The 25,706-nt window shown below is 40.1% G+C and overlaps 1 protein-coding gene across 9 annotated transcripts in view; it reads left to right on the forward strand.

Annotated features, from left to right (window-relative positions):
- ARHGEF28 (Rho guanine nucleotide exchange factor 28) overlaps positions 1-25,706 on the forward strand; it is a 310,574-nt gene that overhangs the window by 279,684 nt on the left and 5,184 nt on the right. For 7 of the 9 annotated variants that reach the window (XM_045062033.1, XM_045062024.1, XM_011283815.4 and 4 more), the window contains 2 exons: positions 71-559; positions 1,877-2,177. In XM_045062033.1, coding sequence (XP_044917968.1) covers positions 71-559; positions 1,877-2,177 — 790 coding nt within the window. Of the gene's footprint in view, positions 1-2; positions 560-1,876; positions 2,178-25,706 lie in introns of those variants that run through there. The other 2 variants (XM_045062042.1, XM_045062051.1) reach the window with 2 other exon arrangements.

Raw genomic sequence — 25,706 nt, forward strand, 5'->3', positions numbered from 1 at the left:
AGAGCTAGTTCCCACCCAAAGCCCAAGCCCGCGGAAGCCGTGACCGTTTTCCTCTCCCCTGCTCTGACAGGCGGCCTTGACCATTCAGGATAGCCACATCCAGGTCCACAAGCTGGTTCTCCGGCAACAGGAGAGCCTCTCCCCAGGCCCGTCTTTTCGAGGGGGCCCGCTCTTTCAGGACCAGGAGAAGTCCCGCCACCTGGAGAAGCAGCGGGAAGAGCTGGCCAACGTCCACAAGCTCCAGTACGAGTTCCAGCAGGATCAGCGGCGCTGGCACCGCAGGTGCGACCAGCAGCAGCGGGAGCAGGAGGCCAAGGCGAGCCGGCTGCGGGAGCGCGAGAGGGAGTGCCAGTCCCAGGAGGAGCTGCTGCTGAGGAACCGCGGGGAGCTGGACCAGCAGCTCCAGGAGTACCAGCAGAACCTGGAGCGGCTGAGGGAGGGCCAGCGCCTGGTGGAGAGGGAGAGGGAGAGGATGCGGGTCCAGCAGAGCCTGCTGTGTGGCTGGAAACACAGTCGGCAGAGTAGCCTTCCCGCAGCATTTTCTCCAGGAAGCACAGAGGTACGGGCCTTCCGTGCTTGTGGAATTGGTGTGTAAGGCAGCTTCTCAAAGACAGGTTCAGTCGTGGTCATTCCTGCGACATTGACCGGATCCGGTATCCGCCGTTTTGCTGTGGCGTTAAGAGCTCACAAGAATTAATCTACAGGTAGCAGAAATGAGGAACCTGGTGCCTGGGTGTCCCGGTCAGTTAAGCGTGGGACTTCAGCTCGGGTCACGATCTCACGGTTCGTGGGTTCGAGCCCCACGTCGGGCTCTGCGCCGACAGCTCAGAGCCTGGAGCCTGCTTCAGACTCTTCTCCCTCGCTCACTGCCCCTCCCTCGCTCACACTCTGTTTCTCAAAAACGAATAAACTTTAAAAAAGTATTTAAAAAAAAAAAGAAATGAAGAAGTTTTAGGGAGACAGGCATAGAAATCTTGGCTCACGCTACAGAAATTTGAAAAACCTAGGTCCTATTTGGATCAAGGGCTCGTTGTACCCTGTGATGCCCTTATGCAAGGGAAGAAACACAAAAACAAGTCTTCCAGGAAGGCAAGGTTTGTCCTAAGGCATGCTCACCGTGAGCGTGCTGCCTTTCCTGTACTTGAAAGACCTCTTTTCTTGATCGCGCCTTCAGAGTTTTATATAGATATACCTTTTAGCAGATGAATTAGCTGTTCATGTGCATCTTTGGGTGCTGAATTCAGCAGGTATGATACTATTCTGTTACTCTAATTTTATTGTTTTGTACATTGACGTATTAAATTTGAAACCTGTTTGTTTGACTAATAGTTAACATGAGTATGCTAATTAGTGGCTGGGCCGGATATTAAATCTTTTTAAAGATGGTCTTCCATTCGTACACCTTCTACTCATGTTTGACAGTGCCCTTGTTCCGGGAATTTGCTGCACTCTGTGCACATAAATACTTTTTACCGATAGTGCATAAAGTTGTACAACGTGATAAGATTATAAGAAAGATCTGTGATGCATACGATTGTCCTTTCGAGTTGGCTAAATTGCATTTATGGCAAATACCTCGTGTATGTGCATATATTTTCAACAATTTATTTAGCCAAATTGAAAAATGTTGTGCTCTCTGAAAGTGGTAGCATGCCCGCTAGGTTCTTTTGTTTGTTTTTTGCTTTTGTTTTGTTTTTAAAGATAGGCTGGACACGGCGAGTTGAAGTTTTGGTCCGAGCTCATTTAAAGGGGGTGGGAGGAGGTCTAACGCTCTTATTAAAATCTTGATGGCTAGAACTATTAGAAATAAATACTTTACGAAACTTGCACAAATTGCTGGAGAAATTATTGTACTTTTTTACATTTTCTTACACAGGTAATGGAACTTCATCGATCCGAGAGTTTGTGTCATGAAAATTCATTCTTCATTAATGAAGCTTTAGTACAAATGTCACTTAACACTTACAACAAATCGACTCCATCGGGTGTCCATCAGGATGCCACTTATCCCCAGAATATATCTAATTCGGATTTGGTAAGGACTAGTGAAAACCAAGTAGACCTCCACCTGGACGTTTCTCAGCCCTTGGATGTCAACCATGAACTGTGGACAGCTGCTGGGTCCTGTCATCAGATACCCCCTCTCCACCAAAGCAGCAAGGATTCTTGTAAAAATGGTAATTAATGCTTTAAACATCATCTGTATAGTTTGAGCAAGAAGCTGTTTGTCTGAATGGTTGGCTCTTCTTCAGAGTGAATCAAAGGGAGCCCTAGAAAGGGAATAAACTGGTTCTGATGAGCTGGAGTTTGTGGCATAAACTTCTTTTTGGTGAAGTCTGGGCCATCTTCTAGCCAAGTTGGAACATGGTTAGAGGGCTTTGAGGATGTCACCAAGGTGTAAGAACCAGACAGTGTTTTCAGATCTGTGGGTTAAATGATAGATACCAAGTTGCTTCACTTTTAAGGTAAAGTTATTCCTCACCGTAGACCCTACCATGTCCCGATAGTCATAGTCGGCTCTCAGAAATAAAAGCTATAGACAGGGTTTGTGTTAGGACTTTATGGCCTATCAGGGCAATTTCCTGTAACGTTAGTGAAATCTCTCCTGCTATTAAACACCTCAAAATGAAACTGTTAACATCATTTGTCATTGTTTAAAAAAAAAAAAAAAGTGTTGTGTCTCCATAAGTACCTCATAATAACACAATTTGCTAATCCCATTAAAGCATTTGCCAAATATAAATGAAAGGCAGCTCCAGTTACCAACTCCACATGAATCCAAGTGATTTAAATCTATGTCTATTATAAATTGTTTTCTAGGGGATATGAAGTAGGGAATGAGAAGAACTTGAAACCTCTCTACCGAAAAACAGATGGCACGCAATAGAATAAACAAATGGCTGGCCACATGGATGTGAAATAAATCACTGACAGCAAAATCTTTCAGAAACATAAAACAAGCAATAGTGTAGAGATCTTCAGAACTTGACACAGATTTGTTTCTATACTTTATATATATTCTTAGTTTGGTAGTGGGATAATTTCTCAGCGAAGGAAAGTTTCGAAGGTACTCAGCCTCTCTGAACTAGAGAGTGACAATTCCGACACTGCCTGAGAGCTGATAGGTGACGGATCCAAAAGTTGTGAATTTTTAATAGTGGATGATAATTTGCCTTATTTCGTGACTGCTGTAACATTCTGATTTCTTGTCAGTGTGTAGGAGAGAATGAAATCCTTCTTTGAAGCTTCATTTCAAACATCCTCTGAATAAAAACAAATAAACTGGAATGGTTCGTTGAGATTTTTTTAAATAGGTAGAATTTAGAGAACGTGACCCCTTTATTATCTTGCAACTTTAGTATTGTGGAGACCCCATTGAAGAATGCTTTTTCTAGGTGACCGTTGCTTTGCTGTGTTGATTCATTAAGTTGCTTTTGACAGTGTTTTTAATGTTGTTGGCAGTGTGGTTTCGCATACCGGCTTTGGTATAATTCAAAAACTCAGTGTGAGTTAAACCACATTCAGCTTTTGTTTAAAAGCAGCATCTCTCTCTTTTTGTATAGCTCCCATCTTTTTCTTTTGACTTGTGCTTCAAAGGATGAAGCTTTTAAACATTTGGCAGCACACTTGCAGGAGATAGAAAATGTACTAAGGAAATAAACAGTGATTATATCCAAAACCAGCCTCTCCACATGTAAGAAATTAGAGATAGCCGAGGGAAATGCTGAGAAAATGTACTTATGCTTCAGTTATCGTGTGTCCGGCGTAGGCCAAGGACACCGAGGACATTGGCAAAAGAGAGGAAAATCAACCTTGGCCTGAATCTCTCAGGAACATCCTGGTGTGTGTGTAAGTAGGGATTAGATCAGAATGCAATGTGTGCTGTTAAGCACTAGAGTTTTGCAACTAGTCAAAAAAAAAAAAACCAACCCTGTTTATATTTGTTTAGGTAAACGTGATAAGCACTTTCTGGAGGAGAGACGGGGAAGAGATTAGGAGGTGATAGAGAAGTGGAATGAAAATTGGATATACGTTCTTAAGAGGGTTGTCAGGGCCAGATAAAATTGTTCCAACCACCCTCAAGCTTTCACAGCTTTTAAAATTGAAAGTAGCACAAAATAAGCTGCCGGTGGTGCTCTCGCCTGACTCCCGCACCCTGGGGTGGCACAAGGGGGAGGCTCTGGACTGGCAGAGGCGGGCCCAGGATGTACGGATGGAGAGAATCCCAGTCCGGTGCCCGAATTAAGGGCAAGGCAGCGTCAGCGTTCCCTGGCACATTTTGTCGCTGAATCTCTGGGTTAGTGGTCATTCAGTGACCACCACTGAGGACCTGTGGCTCACGATATCCTGATGAACATTTGCCTCTAATGCTCTTGGCTGGTGTGTTTGTTAAATGTGCATTTAGCCATGTTTCATTAATGCCGTGCTGAGGATTTTACCCTTAGGCTTTAAGGTCAGCCGTATTAAGACACCTACTTGAAGAATGGTTTGCTCTTTTGTGCTCCGATACCGTGTCCATATGATCAGCTCAGATCAGCGGAAATGTGAATTTCGGACGGGAAAAGTTGTGTGTCAATTAAATTCTTGCATGTGTTTAGACGTCACGTAGATGGGAATTTTCATTGGTTTGTTCAGTTCAGTTTCACCAGCCACTCTATCGTGCTCTGGTTGTAATTGGATTTTGAACTACCCTTCCACCACTTGCCCCCACCACCAGTTATATGACACCGCATTTCAAGGACTGGACTACGGTTCTCCATGGAGAAATCATTTGATGCAACAGTCCACTGAGATGCCTCTGTTCTTATCTCCATTTGGGAGGAGGACCTGAGGTATAGTGACTTGGTCCCACAGCTAGTGAATGGTAGAGCCCCAGATGGAGCCCAAGAAGACTGGCTCTGGAGCCCATGCTCTTCGCCATTACACTGCACATTGTTAATTTCTAGAAAGCTGTTTTGAATTGTGCTTTTTATAGAAGTTGGAGTAGAAGTGGAATAAATGTTGCCGTAATGCCTGGCAGGATGTTCACAATTACAGCCACTTGTGGTGGTGGTTTTCTTCTCCTTCCTTCCTTTTTAGCATGACCATTTGGAAAATGTTTCTAGATATTTGGGATCGTGGTGGCCAGTGCTTGCATGGATTCTGAGCATCTTCAAATACCATAAATACCCTTCAGCTTCACTGTTTTCCCATAAAACGCATTTTCTTTTTTTTTTCTAGTTTTATTTTATTCTATTTTTTTCCCAATATATGAAGTTTATTGTCAAATTGGTTTCCATACAACACCCAGTGCTCATCCCAAAAAGTGCCCTCCTCAATACCCATCACCCACCCTCCCCTCCCTCCCACCCCCCATCAACCCTCAGATAAAACACATTTTCTTAAAGAGCATTTGTTTCTCTAATGTTACATAATAAAAACTCCATGTTGGGGCGCCTGGGTGGCTCAGTCGGTTAAGCATCCAACTCTTGATATTGTTCAGGTCGTGATCTCAAGGTCATGAGATCGAGCCCCGCGTTGTGCTCTGTGTTGTGTGTGGAGCCTGCTTGGGATCCTTTCTCTCTCTGCCCTTCCCTTGCTCGTATTCTCCTTCTGTCTCTCAAAATAAACAAACATTAAAAAATAATAATAACTCCATGTTATTTGTAAATATTTTTTAAGTCAGCACTTTAAAGAACTCTACTCTCCAATTTTGGAAGTTGTTTCGTGAACAGAATTCTTGGGTGTTTGAATATTGAATCCAAATTGGAGTTTGATTTTATTTATGGTGGAAGAGATGTTTGTTTTAAGAACTTAATCTGTACTCAGGGACACAAACTACTAGAAGACTATAAGACTACAGAAAATTTGAATTTCTTTAAACAATATAGCCCCTGTAGGACAAGTGCTGTGTAATTGGACCCATGAAATACTCAACTTTACTATTCTTCTTAAAGGCAAAACAGATAATTTATTTCTGTGATTTTTTTTTTTTTTTTTTTTTTTTTTTTGCCTCTTACCTTTAGAATTCTAGAACTTTTTGGTGTCTCTATTACTTTACATTTGATTTTTTTTTTCATTAAATATCAGGCAAAACACTCTATGGTATGGAAATTAGTATGAAATCTTCTTAGTCTCCCTTTTCAGTTATATTTTTATCTGTACCTCACTATTTTGAGGTTGCCTGGAAAGTTTCTTTTCAATATAGTTAAAGCATTATGGTTTTGCCATGCACATGATAAGATTTAAATCAAGAGCCAAATTTTATGCATTAGTCATGTTGCTATTGGAAGAAGAATAATTTTATTAAATTTGGATTCCAAAAGAGTGTTTCCCTTTATTACACATTAGGATTTGGTGCCCATCAAAGTATTATCAAAATTCAAAGCATTGTATTCAGAATATTTCATCTTGGCAGTGTTGTTGTTTTTAGTACAGCTGTGTTAAACTTTCATTGGTGTGTTTTTTACATAAGGAAAGAAAATAGAAAAATTTCCAAATAAAAAGCTAAACTGTAGTTAGTATTTAGGTAACAGTTTTTAAGAAGTGAGTGTATGATAATTTCTCATGTTTTTAAAATACCCCCTAGTTCAGAAATGCGCACCCTATTTGTGTAATCTGTGTGGAAAGAAGGCTGGCCAGCAACCTTCAGGCAGTTTCTCAAAAAAAGTGAAATTGGCAATGGAGAGTATAAGCTTCAAGGACCAAAGTGTATTTGAAAGGAGGGGTGTATTAGTTTGCTAGGGCTGGTGTAATAAAGTACCAGACAGGGAGGCTTAAACAAGAGAAACTGATTTCCTCGTGGTCGTGATTCTAGTGGCTGCAAGTCTGAGATGGAGATGTTGACAGGGTTAGTTTTGCTGAGGGCCTCTCTCCTGGCCTTCTAGAGTGCTGTCCTCCTCCTGTGTCTTTGCTTTGGTTTGTTCCCATGCATGTCTGTGTCCTAATCTCCTCCTCTTTTAAGGACACCAGTAATATTGGTTTAGGTGATGACCAATCACTTAGGTCATGCTGATGACCTCGTTTACCTCTTTGAAAGCTCTATCTCCAAATATATTATGGGGTAATTAATGGGGGTTAGGAGTTGAGTATGTGAGTTTGGAGGTGGGAAATACAGTTTAGCCCTTAACGCAGGATAAAATAATTGTTTTTCTCATGGCAATAGTTGTAGGTATCGTGAAGGCTTTTAATTTTTTTTAATGTACCAGAGTTGAACTATAATTTAACTACATTGTGAGCCTTATTTACTTGGTTAGGGGAGTGAATTGAACTTTGAAAATTGTGCTAAGTAATTTATATCTGCTTATTGATGTATTATCAATCCTGGATGTCAACACATAGAAAGTGGGTCAGAAAATATTGAGTCTGTAGATTCGTTGGACCGTATTTCCAAACATAGGTCCTAATTAAGGAGCTTTGGGAATTTTGAGCTCTCTCTCCGAATGAGAGGGATAGTAAATGCTTTTATTTTGAGTTGCTTAAATGAACCAAAAATGGAAGGGTTGAGAACATTCATTATGACATCAACTTATTGTCTAGATAGATCTATGGGAGTTTATAGAAGTCAACAGTGGGGAGTCACTGGGCAACTCTTTTTCCTGTGGAATTTTGACTATCACTTTGGGAACATTTTTAAGGAAATCACAGTATTACTTGCTCTCGGTAATCCACGCCATGGCAAGACTATAAAGAACTGGACTCAGAGGCTTAATTTTAATGTTTCTCACTGACAAGTGTAGATGATTGACTTTCTCCTTTTGCAGATTTTGTACCAGGAAAGGGAAACATGCCATTTGCTTGTAGAGCCTGGTGAGCCCCCGGTGCTGACTGCCAACTTCCTGATTGCATAGTTCTCTGGGGGAAGGTTGGCTGTGTGAGCCAACTGGGCCAAGGCCATCCCGCCTTAGCACGTAGAGCCCAGTACACAGCAGGAGAGTAAAACAGCAGGTGGGTGGATTCAGAGGCAGCCAGCCAGCCATGTGGCTGCCTGTTCATTCCCACCCTGGGCTCCAATTTGGTTTCAACAAGCTGCTGAAGTTGAGTCCACTCAGTATGAATGATTCCAGAGGTTAGGCCTAGCCTTGGGTCATCCTTAGCTTAAAACACGAAAAAAAAAAATACTTCCATGTAAATAGAGACATAAATGCACATATCAACATAAATGTGGTCTATGGTCTACACATTTTACCTTTCCGGTACAGTGTGGCTTTATTCTCACACTGATTAAGGGTTGGGTTTGGAAGGGAAGTTTGAAACCGTTCATGTATTTAACATACCTGAAGGATAAGCGGTGGTCCTGTCAGTCTCACTGAGTCCTGAGACAGTGATCCAAAACTAGCAAAAGTTTCCCTTCCACAGATCAGAATTTGGGACTCCGGTTGTCACCCGTCTGTCTGTCTTGCAATGGAGGTTCCATTTGGTAGGGCTTGCTTCAAATGTGAAGTGTTCAGCTGAGGACTGTTAATTTATGTCTGCCTAAGAAGAACATGACCATCTGGCTCAGTAGGTGGCAAACTTTTTCTTAAAGGACAACGCAGGGAATGTTTCTGTCTTTCCGGGATACCAGGTCTTTGTCGCATATGGTCAGCTCTGCCATGGTAGCTCAGAAGCAGCCACAGACAATGTGTAAAGAATGAGATTAGCTGTGTTCCAGGAAAAGTTTATTTATAAAAGTGAGTTTTTTTTTTTTTTTTAAATCCACTTCAGTTGAAAAGGTTATACTCCTTCTTTTGGAATTTCATCTCAATTCCCTTGTGGTTGAATTAATAACGTAATCTGGCACTTCATGGCGCTTAAAAACATTTGAATTCATGGTCTTATTTGTTCTTTACAGCTGTCTTGTGACAGTTAATGTTGCTGTTTTTCAAATAAGGCGACTTTTGTCTGTTACTTTTTGTTGAGTCTCTGTGAAAAGATGAATTTAGAAAAATAGAGTTGAACGGTTGGAGTTGAAGGCTGGTGGCTTAAAACTTGGAGAGACTCCCCGCAGCCCCCAACCGTCCTGACCTCAGATCCACATTCCTGTGATTCTGTCATGGAGGGCTATCCTCTAACTATGAGGCTGCATTTAGAGAAGTAAGGTGTCATAGGTGGGATTGGTTGCTGGAACCATGGTTACTATAGCTGACTGTGCCTCATGGTTTCTGAAAAAATGCAATAAAAGTATGAATTCCTCTGTTCGAAGATTCTCATTTGGTAGGACATGGGTGAGGCTACACATTGGTGTATCTAAATTCTCCTTAGGTGATTGCAAAGCAGCCAGCCTGTACCCTTTCCCTGGTGTGCTGGGCATGATGTTCAAGAACCTCAGCTGAAACACTAACTCTCATTCCTATGGCTACATGATTTCTAAGCCTTCGTTTCCCATCTGTACAAATTGGAAGGACGTGTTAACAGAACTAAAGGGGAAAAAAAGGCGTGGCATGTCTTGGGATCTGAAGAGTATCTGCTTCCTTCCTACCTTCTGGAAATAATTCTGATTGTGATTCAGGGCTGGTGTGCTGTTTCCTAAATGTCGCTAAAGCCAGTAAGATTTATTTGTTTTTCTTTATTTTTTTTTAATTAAAATTTTTTTTAATGTCTGTTCAGTTTTTAGAGACTGCATGAGCAGGGGATGGGCAGAGAAGGAGGGAGGCACAGAATCCGAAGCAGGCTCCAGACTCAGAGCTGTCAGTGCAGAGCCCGACATGGGGCTCAAACTCACGAACCGTGAGATCATGACCTGAGCTGAAGTCGGCCGCTTAACTCACTGACCTGCCCAGGTGCCCCATAATTGTTTTTGTTTTGTTTTTTGTTTTTTAGAGAGCAAGTGCGACTGAGGAAGAGGGGCAGAAGGGAGAGGGGAGAGAGAGAGAGGGAGAATCTCAAGCACACTCTATGCTCAGCATGAAGCCCAACACAGGGCTTAATCCCATAATACTGGGATCATAACCTAATCCAAAATCAAGAGTCCGATACTTGGGGTGCCTGAGTGGCTCAGTCAGCTAAGCGTCTGACTTCGGCTCAGATCATGATCTCATGGTTTGTGAGTTTGAGCCCTGCATTGGGCTCCCTGCTGTCAGTGCAGAGCCTGCTTCAGATCCTGTCTCCCTCTCTCTTCCCTTCTCTCCCATTTCAAAAATGAATAAGCATTAAAAAAAAAAAAAGTCAGATGCTGAACCAACTGAGCCACCCAGGCGCCCCCCAGTAAGATTTAGATTGTGAACAAAAAAGACCTAAATTGGGGAACTTTTTTAAAACTCAGAATGGAATCACTTATTAAGGGTAACCGTGTTTCTCTATCGGTCTGAGAGGAGGTGTTTGTTACATGTCACCAGAACTATCCTGCGAGGTAGTCTCAACAGCACAGCATTTAGCTTCCGTTTGTTCTTTTCTGTAGAGGAAGAATTTACATCAGTCAGCTGTGTTTCCAGAACCAACTGAAAGAAATAACTCTGGCAACAAGACTGAAAAATCTCCATTTGGGATACAGAGCTGTCATAGCTACAGAATATCCAACCCTAATTGGTTGCATCATGTCAGTATGTGCCCCGGAAATCTTGTACTTGAGTTCCCTGAGTAGGTTTTTCTACTAGAAAGAAGTGTTGAGAACGGCCAACAGTATTTTGGTTTGAATCATTCCTCACTTTAAAATTTAAAAATAGGGCTTCGGCTTATGATCTTAATCTCCTTTTGAGTTTGGTTACTCTGAATCAACTTGTTCTTATTAGTCCTGGATAAACTGATAAAAATCAAGGTTCAGAATTACCAGGAAGTACCTCTTATTAGCACTCATCATAATTTGAATTAATTACATGTGTAATAATTTTAATGTCTGTCTGCTCCAGTATAGAATGAGCTTCATGGGGTTGGGGAACTACATGTGTCTCCTTTGTTTTTTTTTTTTTTTATTTTTTTTTTTCAACGTTTATTTATTTTTGGGACAGAGAGAGACAGAGCATGAATGGGGGAGGGGTAGAGAGAGAGGGAGACACAGAATCGGAAACAGGCTCCAGGCTCCGAGCCATCAGCCCAGAGCCTGACGCGGGGCTCGAACTCATGGACCGCGAGATCGTGACCTGGCTGAAGTCGGACGCCTAACCGACTGCACCACCCAGGCGCCCCTGTGTCTCCTTTGTTAAATGCTCTATCAGAAGCACCAAGCACACGGTTTGGCATATAATGAACATTGGATAAATATTTACGACCTGAATGAAGGAGTTAAGGCCCGTACTCTGTAGCAGAAGTGATGGAGACTGTGAGCTTGAGCCACGCAGCTGGACTCTACTGAGACATTGGAAGAGGTTGAGAAAAGACAGAGTTAGATGAGTATCTGGCCAGCTAACTGGATGCCCTGAGCTTCAAAACGTGTAAGACGGGTGTATATTAGATGTCAGGACAACTGTATGCTTGCTTCTTGCCTTTAATACATGACTTGGATTCTAGGCAACAAACTTTCACAGTTATCAACTTTTCTTCCTTATTAATGTTGAAATGAATTTGTTTACTGATGTACAGTCCTATTTAACAGATTGTACAACTCTAGAGCATCTTTTTATGTGAGGTTTTTTTTTTTTTTTTTCCGTTTAGAACATTATGTATAGTCCCATCCAGCCTTGGGTAGCAAATGAAAACTGAAAAAGTGAAAATGTATTCTTCGTAAAATGCTTTAATTTATTCCAAACAAGTAGAAATGAATCCTTGCTGTCGTTTAGGAAGGTGGCACAGAAACAGTTTAGCATTTAACTGTTTTGTCAGTAACTTAGCCTATCTGTTCATTGGGGTATTTCTTTTTTAACCATAAAGTAGCTCCAACACCAGTAAACGAAACGTGGGCAGTTAGCTCAACATCAGCGAAATACTTTCTTAAACGCTTTTTGTTTTGCTAAATCCTATTTAACAGTCCAGTGTATTTCCCCAGACAAAACAAATAGTATTTGCTTAGTTAAATTTACTCCTAGAATGGGATCCAGTTTCTCTGGCTTGACTTTCTACTTGTCTGACTTAAAATATTGCCTGAAAGATCACATATTTATCATTACAATCTTAAAATTAAGTGTGGTGGCATCTTAAGAAATATATCCCTTTGCTTTAGTCCAAACTGAAAGGCACCATATTTTCTCAAATGGTCAATTCCCAGACATAGCTGGCTGAGGGGGGACATCTTGTCCTGTTGTTTTGCACAGATTTGAGCCAGATAATAGTAATACAAAAAAAAAAAAAAAAAAAAAAAGCCTGGGCCCGAGTTTTGATCTCTGGAGATGTTAATTTGCCATGATAAATCACTGTTGAGTTTCCTTGGATAAGGGGCCAGAGTATCCATTCTCTTTCTGGATGAGAGATTAATTCAATTTAATTTGAAATGTTAATGCTTGGTTTGAAGATTTACCTAAGGAAAAATGTAATCTTACGAAGTTTCCAGTTATGCAGGGCAGGACTCTGGGCCTTTCACCGAACAATTTCACAGTAAGGCTGTGCAAAATTTAATTATTTTCGTGATGACTCTTTTCCATAGCTCTCTTTGTGCAAATTTCATTACGCTCCAGCTTTTTCTTCCTAAAACATAACATGCTGGATGTTTGGATTAAATACAGAATATTTGGATCATCGGCCAAAAATAGAGGACACTCTGCTTCTCTGGTGAATTGAGGCCATTTTGTAAGAAATGGTGCTGTAAGGCTTTGGAAGTAACGTTTACAAGCAAAACATTGGCAGAGTTTTAATTTTATTTAATGACCTGCTTCCTACCAGTGATCTTGGCACCCTGTGCAATGATTTGCAATCAATTAATCACACAGAATGTTGTAACACTGCAGTAAGGGCATTGCACTCTGAGAGTCTCATAAATCCACCAGCGACAGAAAACAGAAATTGCAAGCTCAAAGACCTCTTCATGAAAAGCCCCAAATGGGGAGGTGATTTTAACGTTGTGTTTTCTGACGTGTCCTTGAAAGCCTCAGTACTTTCTTGTAGATGGTGAGTTCCTGTAGTTCCCACTTCTCCAAGATGGTTTGGCCCTAACTGGACTGTCAGTACAGGAGTCTGTGTTTGCCTCATTCACTTTAGACACTAGTCTTTTAGATGAGGGAATTCTGGATTCTTCTGAATTACTGAAGGAGGCTATGAATTCAAGGCAATAACGTTCAACTGCAGTAGGCCGTATTTTTGAAGTCTTTGTAGGAATGATTCAGGAAGGATGCATGTTTCCATCCTGGGAATACGCTGACATTTGCTAGAGGCAGATGGCAGAAGATGGGATGGTGTGATATTACAAGTCAGAGACTTGACATACTTGACTTTGCCAGAAGCTTCTGGAATCTGCATGTTTAGGATCTTAAGCTTATATTCTTGTCATTTCAGATGTGCCCTTGCAGTTAACTGCTTAGCTATGCTGGGTGTTTTTTTTTTTTTCTTCTTCTTCTTATTTTAGCATAGTAAATATGGAACTATTAAACATTCTTAAAATTATATAAGCCTGAACTCTTGGATGTATGCATATTGTGTTGTCTTTACTTGCTTCCATATGGTTCTGTTTTGCGGATGTTCTTATAACAAGAATATGGAAGCTTAATGTATATCCCATCTGATTAAAATTGAACCCTCTTTTAAGAAACCGAAGTTTTCAGAGCTGTATTACTTCCCATGAGTAGGTTAAACTTCTGACTCTTGACAAATTTATTCCTCCCAAAGCTATACTATGTTTGATTATTTGTGAAATTATCCAGATTGGCAAGTAGAGCTCATCCTCTATTTTTGGATGCTTGACGCTTCTGTTCAGCATGAGCTCTAAAATACGCTCCCAAAGTTTTGCATATGCAAACGCCTCTTCGTTGGCACAGAGACGGGATGGAGAGAACGTAACAAACATTTTGGCCAAAATGTGATGGTCTGTTAGTCGGCATGTAGTAATGAGGCCACATTTTGGATCCAAGCTCCAGTGTGAAAAAGTGCAGTCGTAGCCTGATGTCTCTCTCTGGGGACTGCAGGCTCAACTCCCAGAGCCCTTGAAAGGAGAGTGCGGCAATCCTGGGAGTCAGGGCTGGGGGGTGGCTGTTAGCTTGCCTTTACAGTACTCCACTGAACTGTCTTCACACATTTAAAAAAGATTTTTTTTTTTTTAGTTATTTCAAGCTGATCAAATAGCCTGAGGGTAATGCATTGTTAAATATCAGGTACTAAATTCATCTTTTGTGAGCCTCCGCTGCTCTGAGATGCTTTAATCAATGGAGAAAGCATGAAACTGAGCTGTGTGAGCCTGAGAGCGAAGGAAGTATTGGGAAAAACCACATTAAAATTCCTCTCCTCTGAGAAGTTGTCCTTCTTCCTGGTAAGAGTATGGAAGGATTTTTGCAAATGGTATTGCTAGTAAATTGAAATATTTTCCCTTTATGCTTGTCAGATAAGAGATACAGATATATTAATAGATAAATATTGCAGATATGTTGGTCAGAGTCAATCTCTTACCTACTACTTAGGATTGAGTCACACTCCCCCACAATTAAAATATTTTCTCAAACAAACTTATAGGACTTCTATAAATTTATAATACTTTAGGTAATAGTATTGGGGATTTTTAGTTTTTTTTAGATTATCTGCAAGTTGTGTTTTGTTTTGTTTTGTTTTGTTTTTGGAGAATCCATTGGCCCACTTTGAGAATGTATGGTTCAGGCAAGTTCCAGAAAATGTGTTTCCTGAAGGGCTTGATTAAATGACTGAATCAACACTGACCCAGAAAAGAGTTGAAACCTGCCTGGCAATACCATTTTGGGCCAGAATGACCAAGGCTAGATATGTTCCTGAGATAAAAGTAGGTGATAGAATATTCTACTGTTTCTCAAACTCACTTTTAAAGATAGTAGAAGATAAAGGATCCATCATCTCCCACCTCCTAAACCAAGTTTCAGGAAAAATAGACTGAACATGTATTTTCTTATGTAATGAACTTTACCTGAGTTAATCAGTTAATCAGTGCTTCATTTTTAAGTGAGGGATTTGAATGAATACATGAATAAATGAATGCACGAGGCAATGTCATTGACTAATATTGAACAGTGGAGATGACTGACTGGCATAGTGGTTAAGACAGAGAAGGGTTGGAAATTACCCCTCAGTTCATATTCTAGATCTGTCATTTATTACCTATGAAATTTTAAGCAAGTAGTTAACTTGATATGTTTATTTCCTTATATATAAAATTGGACTTCTGATAGTATCTGCTTTGTCCTTGGTAGAGGATTACATAAGACAAAGCATAAAATACCTGGAACTTTGGAGGTGCTCAGTATACATAGCTTGTGTTAAGCTACAAATCCTTAGGAAGACTTGAGCCACTGTACTCCTTCCAGGTGGTTGCTTTGGTGGCCTGAAAGACTTCATCTCATTTGGGTTTTGAGCTAAGAAGACCCATCTCAAAACATGTTGCATAATTCTACTGGCTGTTACTAGGTGTTACTAGATAGGCGGTTCTCATAATAATAATATTGGGAAATGCTGGCTTGGGGACTCTCCAACCTTTTCAAAACTTTTATCGTGCTCATGGATATCCAAAGGTGGCGCTTCGCAAACCTTGGCAGTTAACCACAGCATCCTCCTCTGGGGCCTAGTGTCTGGCAGGGCTACTATTCCTTTAAATATACTGGGAGGGGCGCCTGGGTGGCTTGGTCGGTTAAGTGTCCGACTTCGGCTCAGGTCACGATCTCACGGTCCGGTCCGTGAGTTCGAGCCCCGCGTCGGGTTCTGTGCTGACAGCTCAGAGCCTGGAGCCTGCTTCAGATTCTGTGTCTCCCTCTCTCTCTGCCCCTCCCCTGTTCATGCTCTATCTCTCTCTGTTTCAAAAATAAAAAAAAATAAACGTTAAAAAAATTTTTTTTAAATATACTGGAAAAAAACACTGATGTAAGTGGATGTTGAGATAAATGCATTGCCCGGGGTGCACCCTTCAAATACATTTTTTCTCCCTTGGGAGCAGTTGAAATCCAAATGGCATATCCCAGCATGATTTACCACATGGGTTGTCTTTTGAAAACCGAATCCAGCATGGATTTAAGATAGAGCTTTGTGTAGCCCCCAGGTCAGCACTTGAGCCTGTGGTTAAGGGTTTGTGTCCAGTCCTCTTAGAGATTTTTTGGGTTCTCTTCCTTGGGTGTTTCCAAAGGATCCGTGTGTTGAAAGGCGGTCCTCCCTGAAGGAGCCCTGGAGGCCATGTGTTTGGGCCTGGAGGTCTGATCTGGCTTTGAACCTCTCAGCCGCCTCTCCTACTACATCCTTTCCCCACTGTGGTACAGCAGTCAGAAGTTCTCCTTGTTATGTGAGAGGCCAGGGCCCTCCTATTTTTTGTGCATCTACTTCCTCTGTCAGGAATATCTTCTCTTGTACCCTTTTCTTCCAACCTGGCTAACTCTTGCTCACCTTTCAAGACTTAGCTCCAGGGTCACTTAGTTCTAGATGCCTTTCCAGACCCTCTTAGTCTGAGTTAGGAACCTCTCGTGTATAACGTTGTGTGTCCAATGCACCCTTTTCCTCCTTTGTACCATATTTCATACGTGTTTTCCCTTTAGACTAGATGATGCTTTATATGGTTTATTTTGTTTGAGTTATAACTTACATACAGTGAAATGCCCAGATATTAAGTCTATTCAATCAATTTTGTGGAAAGAATATCAAGGCGCAGAATATTTCCATCACTCCAGAAAGCTCCCTTCTACCCCTTTCCAACCAATCCCTACCCCCCCGAAGCAACCACTCCTCTGCTTTTCATCATCATAGGTTAATTTTGCTTATTATGGAATGGAATGGAATGGAATCAGATACTGTGTGCCTTCTTGTGTTCAGTTCTTTTCCTTCAGCATGCTTTTGAGATGCATCTATGACCTTGCATGAATCTGTGGTTCATCCCCTTTTATTCCTGAGGGATCTTGCCTTGATGGATTTACCACAGTTACCCATTCTTCTGTTGATGGACACATGGCTTATTTCTCATTTTTGGCTATTAGGAATAAAGCTGCTCTGAACATTCCTGTACAGGGCTGTGTGTGTGTGTGTGTGTGTGTGTGTGTGTGTGTGTGTGTGTGTATTATGTTTTCATTCCTCTTGCGTAAATACCTAGGAGTAGAATTATTTCTGGAGTAGGTGCCTGTTTCAATTTTAAGAAACTAAAAGCACTTTCAAAGTGATTATACAGACTATAAATTTGTTGACTGTGGAGTCGAGGGCTTATTCAGCTAGGTTTCCCTTATGTCCAGCCCAGTGCAGAGCATACACTAAGCACTCAGTGAAGAGCAAATGGAAAAGAAGCTCAAACCAGTTTTCATTCTGATAGACTCTCTACTAATTGACCAAAAAAAAAAAAAATGCCCATTAACGGAATGGAACCTGATGGTCTTAAATGTGGTTTCCTTCCAGGCAGGCAAACATAGGGGAGTATAGTTCCCTTCTCACTCTGCTCCTGGAGCTACCCCTCCTTGTAGGATAGCAACACATACAGGATGTGCAGGTGAAGCCGAGGATGTAGATTGATAGGCAATCGTCGAAGGGTCCCGGTCGCTGTGGCTGCCATGCTTGTTTCTCAGGTAAGAACTCCTAACCCTTCCCTCCAAGACCCTCCACAGGCTGCTCTTTCATCGCATCCCCCACCTCAACTCACCTGCGCAAACTCATGGTTCAGCCAAGCTTGACAACTTTCCTTTTTTATAGCATCTAGCATTTTCTCCCCTTTGCCAGACTTGCCAGTTCCAGCTGGCATACCTCCACACAGGGCCGTCTCTCCCTGTGGACATCCTGGTCGGCCTTCAAGGCTCACTTCAGATGTATCGTCCCTGAAGTTGTCCTACCCACCGAACCTGGAAGCTCACTGTCCGGAGGGTCTGTGGAGGGGTGTAGAGCTGTGGACTATATTCATCCGGCCCTGAACGGCTTTCAACTGTGTGGTCACGGGCTTTCTCAGGACACCGTACTCAGTGGTCCTCAGATGTCTGTAACGAATGAGGGCTGCTGGTCACTCAGGGACCAACTGAGGCTGCCCTTCATGATCCTTGCTCTTGGTGGCTGATTCCGTGAAAGAAGTTTCGTGTCATGCTATGGCTTCTTCTTGAGACGAGTTGTTTAGGGAAGAAAGAGGTCTATCCAGAAGGAGGGAGATCTAGTGCCAGCTTGGGGATACATGTCACCTGGTAGATACTGAAAGGGAAATTGGCTTTTTTTTTTTTTTTTAATTTTTTTTTAACGTTTATTTATTTTTGAGACAGAGAGAGACAGAGCATGAACGGGGGAGGGGCAGAGAGAGGGAGACACAGAATCCGAAACAGGCTCCAGGCTCTGAGCTGTCAGCACAGAGCCCGACGCGGGGCTCGAACTCACGGACCGCGAGATCATGACCTGAGCCGAAGTCGGCCGCTTAACCGACTGAGCCACCCAGGCGCCCCGGAAATTGGCTTTCTTTAGGCCCAGTGTTAGTCACAGGTCATATGTCAACAGGGCAAGTATTAACAGCAAGAGCAGCTTCTTATGACATTAGTATCCATAAGAAAATTTAAAAACAATTTTCTTTAGAGGGAGATGGCTCCAAGGAGGAGAGCAGTGAATCCTGTGATATGTGTGTTTTCTTTCGATTGCTGTTTTGGTAAAATCCTTATTTTGTCTCTGTTCTGCAAACTGCCTTCTTTTCAAACCATACAATTTCTAAAAACATTTTAAGTTTAATTTCCAGAAATGTAATACAGTTATCTTTGCTCTGATAACAAACATAAATGTGAAAAGAATGCCAAGGGTGTGAAAATCTGCCTTGAACAAAACATTTTTTTCTATATATTATGTTGTGCTTTTAAAATTATAATCATTTTTGAGTGGCATAAACTCAGAGCTACAGTTGGAAAATATATTTTGGAGTTTGGTTTCTTGGCAAATGTTACTTCAAACAAATAAGACTTACAAAAATAATGTTTCTCATTTCTAAAAAGAAAAAAAAATTGTGTTGCTATGAAAACTGTAAATACCAATTTCTCAGAACAGAAAAGGCATGTTAGTTGTTTGACATCATGTAATTTTGTAGTTGATCAAGAAAAAAATACACTCATTTGTAGACCTTTGAAGAATTGGACAATTTTTTTTGAAGCCCAATAATGTGATTATTCAGAAGTAGTTAGAACTAGTTAGCTTGGATGTATTTAATTGCCTGCTTCTGGTTTAAAGAAATACACTGGATCTTGTATGCTTAAGAATTTTAACAGATGCTTTTCCCTTGACTGAGTTAGTAAGTAGTAAATGCAGCATTAAAATTCTGCCTTATTCACCTGGCAATAAAGTGAATTCACTTCTTCTCTTTCACAGTGGGTAGGGTCATGAAGCAGGCAGTTTCCAGAAAGTCAACCTAATTGGCATAGTTCTTAGGAGCCCCTGGTCTGTCTTTCAGAGGGATTCAGTGTCATGAAAATCCTGACCTATCCCTGAGTTGGAGACCTACATGTCATTTGATTCAGTGCACTCTTAGAAAAGTTGTACCTGCTTCTTAACAGGGACTCCAGGATTTGATGGTCTTAATTTTGATTTAAAAATTGAGCTTGATATTTTGTTTTTGTTTTTGTTGTTTTGCCTATCTAAACGTATTGTGGACAATTTCAAACATGTACATAATTAAATAGGAGTATGACAGCCAGTTAGTTACCATGATCAACTTGGAAAACTTAGGAACTTCTGGCCAATTGTGTTTCACCCAGACACTTACCCCAACATGCCCAGTATTATTTTGAAGCAGTATTTAAAAATCATGTGTACGTATTTATTGATGCATAACATTTCAGTATTTATCTCTAAGAGATAGGGCTCTCTTTTTAAAACTATTATCACACCAAGGGAAAAATTGAACAAAAATTCCATAGTATCAACATATAGTCAGTATTTAAACTTCCAATTGTGTGTGTGTGAGTGTGTGTACTCTTCCTAGTTTGATTTTTTTGACTCAATCCAAATATTATAATAATATAATATATATTATATAATATATAATAATATAAGACCACATATTATACTTGGTTGCTGTGTATTTTAATGCATTTTTTTTTAATTTGTTTTCAACATTTTTATTTATTTTTGGGACAGAGAGAGACAGAGCATGAACGCGGGGGAGGGGCAGAGAGAGAGGGAGACACAGAATCGGAAACAGGCTCCAGGCTCCGAGCCATCAGCCCAGAGCCCGACGCGGGGCTCGAACTCCCAGACCGCGAGATCGTGACCTGGCTGAAGTCGGACGCTTAACCGACTGCGCCACCCAGGCGCCCCTTTAATGCATTTTTAATATAAAAGTTTTAACTATGAAAAATTCAAACTTACAGAAAAGTAAAGAAAAAAATATGTATCAGGCATGCGTTTAACAAATGTTAACCTGTTGCCATGTTTGCTTAAGATATTTCTTTGCCTTTTTTTTTTTTTAGAATATTCAATATACCGTCCCTCCCCTTATTTTTCCTTTTTTTCCCCATTTAAACAATATTCTATAATTGGTGCTATCATTTCTATTATTCTATAATTGGTGCATGTCATTTCTATAGTAAGTTTTTATGTTCTTGCTACATACATGTATGCATAAATATATATTTTTGTTTTTATATTCTGTATAATGTTTGTCTTTTTGCAACTATTTTTTTTCCACTCAATGTGCATATTCATACATGTAGTTCAAATAGTTCATTTTAAACTGCTGTATACTATTCCCTTATAGAATAAATGCCAGCTTATTTGTTACTAGTGGACAGTTAGGATGTTTCCAATTTTTTTTACTCCTACAAATGATTCTCCGTAAATATCCTTTTATGCATTCCCCTTGTGAATGAGAGTTTATTTACATGATAACACCTAAAAGTGATGGGGATGTCTTTGGTTTTGCTGGGTATTATTTCTCTCTAAAGTTAAATAATTCAGTTATCAGCATCTATATATGAGATTTCCAGTTTCTCCAGAACTTCCCCAACACTCAGTATTGTTAGGTTTCTAAATTTTGCCAATCTCATGGGTATGAAATGGTAACTCCCATTCTTAGAATTTGTACTTCCCTAATTACTCGTGAGATTTAGTGTCTTTTTGTATTTATTTGCCATTTAGGTTTCCTCTTTGGTGAAGTGACTCTTCTTAAAGGTGTTTTTCTAACAACAGATTTTGGAATTTCAGGTGTTCAGTATTACTTATGCAGGCAAATTAATTGTTTTTAAATGGGTTCAATATGGTTTTAACTTTGAGAAATAGTTGTAGGAGAAATCATATTTACAGTTATATGTAGATACTTTAAGATTGCAAAAGGACATTTGTGACAGAGCTAAGGTCTTTCAGGATGGAGAAAAATCAACCATATGTGCAGAAGCTACTTAAAATAATGTTGTTTTTGACTATTCTATTTTACTGAGGCTTTAACCTTATGTCTTCTTCATTTGCTTACTTTTTTCCTACCTCCCAACTATGTTTTCCTCCATAGCTTGTGTACCTGTCAGTAACTGACCAATATTAGTTTCCACACACTCAACACGTCCGATATCTATCTGCTTCATTTTCTGTCCTTGAAATTTCCCTTCCAGGATCCTCTGTCCTCCTTTTCCAATAAGCCCTTGTTGTTCCATGCCTGCTATATAGGTGTCACCCTTCATACTCCTCCTGTGACAGATCCCGTGTGCTCAGTCTCATTTTTTATCTTTTATGACCTATTCCTTTATGTGGTGGATCTTGCCTCCAAATGTTCCCAAGAAAAGCCGTAATGAGAGCACATTTTTTTTCCAAATAACTAACTTGAAATGTATTTTTCACATCATTTGTTTTTGCTTTTATACTTGGTTTTTGTAATATATTTAGGCTTAGAATTCCAGATCAAAAATCATTCTCCTTCAGGGGCACCTCCATGGCTCAGTCGGTAAAGTGTCTGACTCTTGATTTCAGCTCGGATCATGATCTCATGGTCTTGAGCTCGAGGCCTGCATAGAGCCCCGTGTCAGACTCTGTGCTGAATGTGGAACCTGCCTAAGATTCTCTTCTCCCTCCCTCTGCCCCTCTCCCTTGCACCCTCTCTCTTTCTCAAAAAAATAATTTATTCTCCTTCAGAATTTTGAACGGTTTGATTATTCTGCTTCTTAGGGTTTCTGTTGAGAAGTCTGATGTCATTGTTATTTCTAATTCTTTGTGACCTGTTCTCAATTTTGGAAGCCTTTGCAGTTCTCTCTTTATCCCTTGTTGGCTGAATTGTATTGTATGTCTTCGTGTGGTCTTTTGTTAAAGCCATTCTTACTGGTTACTTGAGACATTTTCTTTGATTGTGGGAAATTTTCTTTAAAAAACTCTTGTCGTCATTATTATCTTATTGGAACTGTTTCTCGTTCAGAGTTGGACCTCTTGGGTCCTCTGATTTTTCTGCTTATTCCGCCCCCGCCCCCACTTCTATTCCCATTTCTTAATGTTTTTGTTTTCCTTTCTGGGAGATTTTCTTATCCTTAACCTCCTACTAGTCCATTGACTTTTTTTTTTTTTTTAATTCAGCTGGCATATTTTTATTTTTAAAAAAAAAATTTTTTTTTTCAATGTTTTTATTTATTTTTGGGACAGCGAGAGACAGAGCATGAACGGGGGAGGGGCAGAGAGAGAGGGAGACACAGAATCGGAAACAGGCTCCAGGCTCCGAGCCATCAGCCCAGAGCCCGACGCGGGGCTCGAAGTCATGGACCGTGAGATCGTGACCTGGCTGAAGTCGGACGCTTAACCGACTGCGCCACCCAGGCGCCCCTAGCATATTTTTAATTTCAAGAGATTTTCCTTGTTCTCTTATAGTTGATATTTTATGGAATCTTGCTTTGTAGTTGAATGTCTTTTAAATATTTCTTTGAAGATATTAGAGATTTTCTTGAGCTTCCTGTATTCTTGAGTTCTGTTTTTTTAAGTTAGGCTTGTGTCTGTATTGGCATTAGGCTCTCCCTTTCATATTCCGTAGTATACCTACCATTGTGTATTGCTGTGAGAATTGAGTTGAATGTTTCACTCAAAGTCAATGTTAGTGGCTTAAAGACAGAAGCCCTATAATGCAATTCTATCTTGACTACATCCATTTGATTCTGCTGAGAAGGCAAGGGTTAGGCTAAATGAAAATTTCAGGTACTTTCAACACATAAGCATTCGAAACTGGTGATTATCAGGACTTTGAGTAGATAAATTTTTTGTATCAGGTATTCACTAATTCCTTTGGCAATATGTTTTTATACCTCCTATTATTGTAAACTGAAATCAACTTTGATATTGTCAGACTAAATGTATTACCTTCTATTTCTTAAATGTTACATCTTAGTTTTAGTAAACTCAAAAGGCTGAAGAATAGGAATCTAAATTACAAGAGAAACTTACCAATTCTTTGCCATCAACAACTACACCCCCAGGGTATAAAAGATCTTTTCTGATTATGGTTCACCTGGGAGATGTTAAATTTTCTAGGCAAAAGCAAAGGGACATATTTGAATCTGTATCATATCTTTTAGGTAGCTATAAACTCAAATGAACCTAATTTATTTTATGACACAGAGTCTTATAAATTGTGTATCTTTCTAAATAGATAAAAACCCATACGCACACACTTGCCAATGACTTGTCATACAGTTGCATTAAAATTGATGTAAACACATTCAGCATCCAGAGGAGGCCCCTAATTTATTGCCACAGTGTTCCATTTTTTTTTTCAGATGTATAGGAGCTACGCTGTTGGAATAACAGAGAACCCTTTATAATTTTATAGTCCAAATATATGTGAGGCTCTGTACTTTAAAAAATATACCATGGAACATTTCAAATGTATACAAAAGTAGAATTGTTTAATGAATTCTCAGCTCTAATGATGACCAATCCTGGTCATCAGACAAGCCAATCCTGGTTCACCAGTGCTCTTCTCTCTCTCTCACACTGGGTTATCTTAAAGCAAATCCAGGATATCCTATGATTTCATTTCAAAATACTTGAGTATCTTTCTTTAAAAGGCAAGAAGTGTTTTTTTTTTTAAGCATCACCACAATATCTTTATTACACCTAAAAAACTTTATACTTGAAATCATACTGTCAGTACATGAATTTCTCTGTCTCAACTTTTTCCCCTTGGTTTGTTTGATCCAAATAATTTCATATATTGTATTTGGCTTGTATATCTCTTAGATCTCTTTTAATCTGAATTTCTCCTGCCCCCCCCTTTTTTAAGTCTTATAATTATTTGAAAACACATTGTTGTTTGTTTTTTGAAAAGATATTTATTTCCCTGAAGAAAATCATTTTTTTTAAATGTCCTACATTCTAAATTTTTCTGCTTGCTTTCCTATAGTGTTATTTAACGTATTATTCTCCCCCCCCGTGTTTTCTGTAACCTGGGTAGTTGGGATAGGTGTTTGGTGTTTGACTAGATAGAGGCTTTTTTGACCTGAAGAATCTTCACAGATCGGATTATATGTTTCCTATATTGCCCATGTTATACATTTCCTGTTGCATCCTATCACGAGGCCAACCATGTCTGTTTATCTTTTTATGATATTATATTTGATCTGTGGGTTCAGATATTGTCAGCTTGATCCATCCACTACAAAGCTCTCCATCTGCTTTTCTCCTAATAACTTGAGCAGCCACTGTCGATAATTGCCCGTGTCCACCAGAAGGACATCACGTACAAGGTTAAGAGTTTCTGAATTTGGAAAACCTCACTTATTTTCAACTTCCTGCCCCTGACCTATCCTGACATCTTGGTCATTTGTTGTTTCTTTCTTAATGTATAATAGATTTGCCTTTTTTTTACGGTACCGGTTCCCCAAATACGTTATGTGGAACGTACCAAGCACACTGTGAGAAAAGTCCCCCTCAGTTTGGAGGGTGCCACATACTCTTTTCCCCCCTCAGAGATTTATGATACAGGTGAGCCGATTAAAGGTCTGAGGAATCTGTTAAGAAACTTGATTTGCCCACAGTTTCATCAGCTTCCTTGACCACTGTATTTATTCTTCTGTCATTAATACCTGTTAGTATCTTGTTTAGAGAAACACTTTGAAACACATCCTAAAGAAGAGAGGAAGGCAGAGGCACTTGCCCCATCCTCTCATGGGGCTTGCTAACGTTAAGGTCGTGAGTCCATAACGTTGGCACCTTATGGGGAGAAAGGAGAGCGAGAGCAAATCAAAGTTCATGTAATAGACTTGGTTCATCATACCATGTCTTGTGTTAATCTTGTCTTCATTGTATCGGTTGCTTCAGTTGTTCTGTTTCTTGTCCATGTTACCTACATAACTCCAGGTGATTCAAATGTTAATTACTGATAAGACAATAAAGTCCAGCTATAACAGTTACAATTTAAAAAATTATAACTGTTTGCTTTTATATGTTATAAATTTCTTCATGCACATGGACCCCCAGAGCACATTTCTGTTATTTTAGTTCAGGTGCATTACTGTAGATGAGGAATAGTAAGGAATCCTAACACTACTGGAGACTGTTGGTTTCAGATGCCAACCCCGGGTTCGTTTTCATGCCAGAGGTTCACATGCTGCTTGTGCCTCACTATGGAAAATAGAGTCGAGCAAAATTAGTGACATAGACCAATTTTCCTTTGCTCTGAAGATACCTCAAGTTCCGTACAAGAAATGTTTTCCATTAGAAGAAAAATGCCGTGTATTAACGCTCCTGAGAAAAAATAGTGATCGCCAGTAATGCCATCAGGAAACGATTTTTTCAATGTTTCACAGTGTAAGCGTGAATCAATCATTAAA

The sequence above is a fragment of the Felis catus genome, chromosome A1 (assembly GCF_018350175.1).
Source record: "Felis catus isolate Fca126 chromosome A1, F.catus_Fca126_mat1.0, whole genome shotgun sequence".
In the NCBI taxonomy this organism is placed as follows: domain Eukaryota; kingdom Metazoa; phylum Chordata; class Mammalia; order Carnivora; family Felidae; genus Felis; species Felis catus.